General features: G+C 63.2%; 1 protein-coding gene across 2 annotated transcripts; it reads left to right on the forward strand.

Annotated features, from left to right (window-relative positions):
• The first annotated feature begins 1,419 nt into the window (after window positions 1–1,419).
• Window positions 1,420–6,361, forward strand: PTMA (prothymosin alpha). 2 transcript variants are annotated; one of them, XM_049101453.1, is made up of 5 exons: window positions 1,420–1,760; window positions 4,379–4,450; window positions 4,700–4,793; window positions 5,288–5,361; window positions 5,612–6,361. In XM_049101453.1, exons 1-5 carry the CDS (start codon window positions 1,716–1,718, stop codon window positions 5,657–5,659), a joined length of 333 nt encoding a protein of 110 aa, XP_048957410.1. In that variant the 5' UTR covers window positions 1,420–1,715; the 3' UTR covers window positions 5,660–6,361. The 2 variants fall into 2 exon arrangements, with proteins under 2 accessions (XP_048957410.1, XP_025319206.1); XM_025463421.3 differs by having other exon boundaries at window positions 1,518–1,760; window positions 4,697–4,793.
• The last annotated feature ends 235 nt before the right edge of the window (window positions 6,362–6,596 follow it).

Below are 6,596 nucleotides of genomic sequence, written 5' to 3' on the forward strand. Positions count from 1 at the left end.
TCCGTCCCTCCTCCGCGACTTCAGACTCCGGGTTTTCTCCATTCCCAGATCCGCGGCCCCAAGAGACAGACAGCGGAACCCGCCAATGGCGGGGCGCAAAGCGTCAACTTTGTGTTCGCCCGCCACTCTCCGCCAGTGTGCGCCCGTTTCTCCGGAGTCCCGCCTTCCGTGTCGGGCGCCCCCTTCTGGCAACACACGGATGAACCTTATCTGTCGCCATGTTGAGTGCGGCAGTTATTTTTTTTCTGGAACACTTTCCCACCTGTTCTAGTCTTTCTTCCCACACAACTGGTTTCGCAGCCCGACAGTCAGTTGCGGTGGCGGTGAGGAGGGTGTGATCTGCGGTTTCCGGCTCGTTTGCGTGATCGGGGCGCCACGTCACGCCACGCTTGCCGAGCCCAGCGCCATCTTGAGTGTGGCGCCTTGATGGTTCCCTTCTCAGGGCTCCGCGTGGTTCCCTAAATGGCGCCCCAAACTTCAAGGAGTCCCCAAGGACTAGAGCAACCGGTCTAAGGGGCGATTGTTTGCCCCGGCAAACTCTCAGGGTGTAAATTCATACGCCCCTCGCAGCGCCTGAAGTGCGGAGAGCGGGCCGGCTCGATGGCCGGGCCCGTTAGGAGGCTCCCCGAGGCTGGCGCGACGGCAGTGACCGCTCGGGGCAGGCGCAGTCCAGGGCGCTGGAGTGCGGGGCCGGCTGTGTGGTGCGACGCCCGTGGGCTGCCCTGCTCGAAGGCAGGAGCCCGCCCCGGCCCGCGAGTCCCCTCGAAGCATGAATTCCACCCAGGGCGTGTGTGTGCGTGTGCCTGGCACGGAGCCCACTCGGCGGCTGGCTCAGGCGGCCAATGCGGGGGGCGGGCAGCGGGGCCACCTCTTCGAAGACCCGGGGCGCCTGGGGCCGGGCAGAGGGCGTGGAGGAGGTAGAGACGGGGCGGCCCAGGAGCGCGGCTCTCGGCCACGAGCCCTCGCGGCTCGACGCAGGGCTCCTACCCCCTCGCCCTGGGGCGATTCTCGGTCGAAGGTGCCCCGGCGCGGGGGGCGGGCACCTCCCCGGGCACCGCACAGGGCGCCGCCCCGGGCGAGCGCGGCCCAGCACCCGGCCTTCCCCTCCCCCTCGCTGGCAGCCGTCGTGCGCGCCGGCCGCCGCCTCCTCTTCCCTCCCCCTCCTTCCGAGCAGCCGTGGGGAGGGGAGGAGGGGGGCTGGGCGGGCGGCTTTGCCGCGCTTTGGCTTTCTGCGTCAGCAGCCCCAGCAAAACAGCGGCGGGAGCGCGCGCCCCGAGCGCGCTCGTGCGCCCTCCCCCCGCGGCGCCGGCGCCGCCGAGACCCGGCAAACTAAGGCCCTGAATGACAGTGCGGCCGGCGACTGCGCAGCGCGGGACGCACCAAGGCACTGCCGCTTTAAGCACGCTTGCCCATTGTTCGGAATCGAGCCAATGAGAGAGCGCCCGCTCCCTGCGCTCAGCCAATAGCATCCGGGCAGAGGAGGCCGAGGGCCGCCCACTAATCTATATTAAAGGTTCTGGCGCCGCGTGAGTTCCCCACTGGCTGCTCTGAAAAGCCATCTTTGCATTGTTCCTGTGTCCGGCTCCCCGTTCGCCGCAACCACCTCCGCCGCGCGCCTCCTCCGCCTCCGCGGACTCCGGCAGCTCCCTCGCCAGAGTCCTCGAACTCTTGCTCTCTTTTTAATCCGCTGCATCGGATCACCGGCGTGCCCCATCATGTCAGACGCGGCCGTGGACACCAGCTCCGAGATCACCACCAAGGTGAGGCTGGACGCCGCCCGCCCCTTCGGGCTCCGCGCGCTGCTGCCGCCGGAGCGGTGTTTGGCGCGCGCGGCCGCCGGGCTGCCCCGAACCCGGTTTCGCTTTCTCCGGCGGAGGGACCTCTCGCCCCCGGCCTAGGCCCCCGGGCAGCCCACTCTTTTGTGTGCGGGGGGGGGGGCGGGAAGCACCGCGGCAGACGCGATGCCCGTCGGGGAGTGGGCCGGGCGCCCTCGGGGCTCCGGGAGGCGGGCGCGGGGGTTCAGCGACTCGGGTGGCGGGTGCTCCACGGTTCCTGAAACTTGTTTGTGACTCGTCTGGAAGGTGGCGGGAGACGAGGGGCCGGGCAGGGGGGTCGTCAGCCCGCAGGGCGCACGGAAATAACTTTGAAACTCGAGCGCGTTTGGAATCGGAAGTGCCGGTGGCGGGGGGGGGGGCGCGTGCGGGCGCGGGCCGGCTGCGGGAAGTGGCGGCTCCGCAACGAGCGCCCGCCGGCGGCGCTGCTCTTTGTTCGGAGCCCGGCCGCCTCGTTTCGCGCCTTGCGGTCGGTCCGAGGTGGTTTATGTGGCCCGCGGTCCGCCAAGGCGGCGTGGGGCAGCGGGTCGGCCGACCGCGACGTCGATTGTCTGCGCGGAGGTGTGAAGGTCTCCTCCGCCCTGGGTGCCCGCAGGGAGGGCGGGGGTAGGCGTCCTCCGGGAGGAGTGCGCCCGGGAGCAGCCGCCCAGCTCCAATAATTCACCAGCGGTGCCGGGCTTGGCTGTGGAGGAGGCGAGCCCACGCGCCTTTGGGGAGGAAACGGAAAGTGAAGGAACGGCGCGCCGGGGCGACGATGGGCGCCCCCCGCGGCTGCCCGGGAGCACCGTGTGCGCGGCCGCCCCGGAGCCGACGCGGACGAACAAAAGCTGTGGCCGGGGCTGGCCGGCGGCGGGGTCGCGCCGGGCGCCGGGGCTTGTCGGGGCCTGACGCTTCCGAGCTCCCTGCCCTCGGTCTTGAGGTCCTGCGCGTTTGGCGCAGCTCCGGGTCTGCGCGCCGGGTCGTTCCGGCGGCCCGCGCGGGGAGCGTCTCCGTCTCCGCCCTCGGCGGGAGCGCGGCACCCTGAGGCGGATCGGTTTTTTTCACCTAAGGTTCTGGTCCGTGCCCCTGTGGGTCCGGGCGGGAGTCACCTTGGCGTCTCCTTAACCTCTATGCCCGTGGCGTCACCTCTGGCTTTCTCCCAGGGGTGACTCCCCCGGCGGAGCGGAGCTTGCGCCCGGGATCTCCGCAAGGGCTCCAGCCGGCCGCCTCCGGGCGCAGCCCGAGAACTAGTTGGGTGGGGGGAGGGTCGGCCCTCGCCGGCGCGGACGTTCGATTCCCTGCAAGGTGCTTTCCCGCCGGGAGCAATAAATAGCCCCGTGGACCGCGCGTCCCCGACGGCCTCGGGCTGCGGGACTGCAAAAGCCCCGCGGACTTCGGGGCGGCCTCCCGCGGGACTTTGCCCGCCAAATGCAGAGAGAGGGGCCCGCGCGTGGAGGCCTGCGGTGGAAGCGTCGAGAGGCCCGGAAAGGCTGGCGCGCAGGTCGCGCGGCGGCCGGGCCCGCGCAGCCCGCAGGCTCCGGGTCTCCAGGGTCAGGGGCGCACTCGCGGCCCCGGGCCACGTGCTCCGCGCGCGCGGTGCGTGCCGAGGCCCGCGCGCAAAGCCCGCCGGGCGGGGGCTGCGCGCCTGCGCGCCGCGTTCTCCCCGCCCCCACCCGCTCCCCGGGGCTTCGGCCGCCAGGGGGCGGGAGCGGGCGGCGCCGGGGTTCGCGGCCCGCCGGCCGGTGGTAATGGGGTCGACAGGTGCCCCGGGGCCGCTCGCTGGACGGAGGCCGAGCTGCGCCCGGCCCGGCGCCTGTTTGTGTTGGCGGCTGGATCGGCAGGGCCAGGTGGAAAAAGTTACTGGGCTTCGGGCGCCAGCGGCCTCTGGGAAGCCGGCGGCGTCCGCCCCTCGAGGTGCGCCGTGACGAGCGGGCGGCCGGCGGCGACCAAGAGCTCCGGGGGCCGCTGTGCAGCCAGGACGTTGGTGCGCTCGGGGCTTCCAGAGACCTGCGCCCAAGGCCTGCCGGGGAGCTGCCGGGGAGCTGCCGGCCCGCCTGTGAGGACTCCCCCGCCCCTTCCCGGGCCGGCCGCCCACGGGCTTCTCCCGCAGCGCCCCGGCCCTCCCTCCATTAGCTTATTTATTTATGGCACATACCTGCTGTCTTCCAAGGAGGATGTGTGAGGCGGAGCTCTCTGGTTGGAAACCAGTCTGCGAAGGGAGTGCGAGTGGAGTGTTCCCGGGCTCGTCTGCCCGGCCAGACGGGTTTATGGCTGCGGTGCCACATGGCTCTTCCCTGTCTGCAGATGCAGGAGTAGGGGCAGTGGGAGCAACTGCAGAGGGTTCTTTTTTTTGTTGTTGTTTTTTGGTGTTTCTTCAGAGTTGAGAAATTGGAAACTCTGACCACAAACTGGGTATCCTGTGGCTCCCCCTTCCTGTATTTCCAAGCGTAACACGGGGCTGTTAGGACATCAGATCAGTGCGACATTGATGCCCTTTTGAGTCCTGGGCCTCTTTACCAGGTCAGGGGTTCTCCAAAGACTTACTGGTTCCCTCTTACTTTTTGAAGGACTTAAAGGAGAAGAAGGAAGTTGTGGAGGAGGCAGAGAATGGAAGAGACGCGCCTGCTAATGGGAACGCTGTGAGTGTCTGTCTTGCCCGTGCTGCCCTAGCTGCTCCTGGCTGGAAGTGCTCTCCAGCTTGGGCTTAGTCTGGGGCGAGCAAGGAGGTTGTCCTTGGGTAGTTCCTGTATCGCGGTCTTCTGCTGGAACGTTAGGAAGAGGAGTTAAGGTCTTGTGCCTGGTCTGGGGCCCCGGGTGCATTGGGTGGGGCCTGGGGGAAGGGGTGGTGATCTGTTATTAACAACCTGGTATGTTTTTCTGTCGAGGAGAATGAGGAAAATGGGGAGCAGGAGGCTGACAATGAGGTAGATGAAGAAGAGGAGGAAGGCGGGGAGGAAGAAGAGGAGGAGGAGGAAGGTGATGGTGAGTAGCCTTGTTTGTCTCCCTTTTTAGGGGGTGCTTTTCCCTGGACTTGTCGAGCAAAGGGGCAGGAATTGAGAATTCCTGGGGTGCAGACGGGTTGGACCACCTGCAGCTGGGTTTGTACAGTGCAGTTGGACTATGGTTTTAGGCTAGTGAAGCTGTGCCCACATACCCACACTCCCACCAGGTGACCCACGTGCTGATTTGTTATTCTGTCCTGTTTGGGGGCAGCTGCTTGGGTCCTCTTTCCCCCTAAAGACCAGTGCCTACATGGGTGACGCGGTACCCTGAATGCCTGGTTTGTCAGGCAGCAGAGATAAGGAATACTCCTCTTCCTTGGCGAATCTGTTACTGGGAGGTCTTCTGAGGAGCTGCAGTGTTGTCATGTCCCCACCCCACCCAAGTTTGGGCTGTCACTGGGCGGGTAGAGTACCAGGATTCTTCTGGTTGGTTGAGAAAGGAAGTGTGGTTTACTCTGGGGTTTGGTTCTACAGGAGAGGAAGAGGATGGAGATGAAGATGAGGAGGCCGAGGCAGCTACGGGCAAACGGGCAGCTGAAGACGATGAGGTGGGTTCTGGCTTGGGTGGGGTCAGGATCTGAGGCACTATATATAGCCAGAGGGGCTGATTCGGACTTGGGTGGTGTGGTCCCAAAAGGCTCCCTTATCTTGAGCAGGAACAGGAAAGAACTCTAGGCCTGGCTTTTCCAGAGCTCTGGAAGCTTCTGGAGTGGCAAGTGCTTGGTCCTGGTCTCTCCCCATAGGAGTTGGGGTGGGTCCAATGGGCTGCAGGGGCCTTGACCTCCTTTCTCTGTGCAGGATGACGACGTCGACACCAAGAAGCAGAAGACTGATGAGGATGACTAGACAGCAAAAAAAAAAGGAAAAGTTAAACTTAACAAAAAAAAGGCCACCGTGACCTATTCACCCTCCACTTCCCGTCTCAGAATCTAAACGTGGTCACCTTCGAGTAGAGAGTCCCGCCCGCCTGCCCAACGCGGGCAGCGCCACCCGCAGATGACACACGCTCTCCGCCACCCAACCAAAACCACAACGTGAATTTGCAACAGGGGAGGAAAAAAGAACCAAAACTTCCAAGGCCCTGCTTTTTTTCTTAAAAGTACTTTAAAAAGGAAAATTTGTTTGTATTTTTTATTTACATTTTATATTTTTGTACATATTGTTAGGGGTCAGCCATTTTTAATGATCTCGGATGACCAAACCAGCCTTCGGAGCGTTCTCTGTCCTACTTCTGACTTTACTTGTGGTGTGACCATGTTCATTATAATCTCAAAGGAGAAAAAAAACCTTGTAAAAAAAGCAAAAACAACAACAAAAAAACAATCTTATTCCGAGCATTCCAGTAACTTTTTTGTGTATGTACTTAGCTGTACTATAAGTAGTTGGTTTGTATGAGATGGTTAAAAAGGCCAAAGATAAAAGGTTTCTTTTTTTCCTTTTTTGTCTATGAAGTTGCTGTTTATTTTTTTTGGCCTGTTTGATGTATGTGTGAAACAATGTTGTCCAACAATAAACCGGAATTTTATTTTGCTGAGTTGTTCTAACAAAGCTGTCTCAAGCCTGGTTTTTCGGTGTTTCAGTTTGGACTTTTCTGGGGAGAGAGGCAAGGATGGGAGGGGGAGGATTGGGAGGATCTTGAGCTGGAACACAGCTGTATTTCCTGGGGATAGTGGGCTGAAGACCCAAGTTGGCAAGGAGGATGGGTTATGCCGCTTGGGCAGCTAGGTGGGTGGCCATGGTGGTCAAGGGCTGAGCTGCAGCCGGTCACCAAGACCTGGCGGGA

Source organism: Canis lupus, chromosome 25, assembly GCF_003254725.2.
Source record: "Canis lupus dingo isolate Sandy chromosome 25, ASM325472v2, whole genome shotgun sequence".
Classification (NCBI taxonomy): Eukaryota; Metazoa; Chordata; class Mammalia; order Carnivora; family Canidae; genus Canis; species Canis lupus.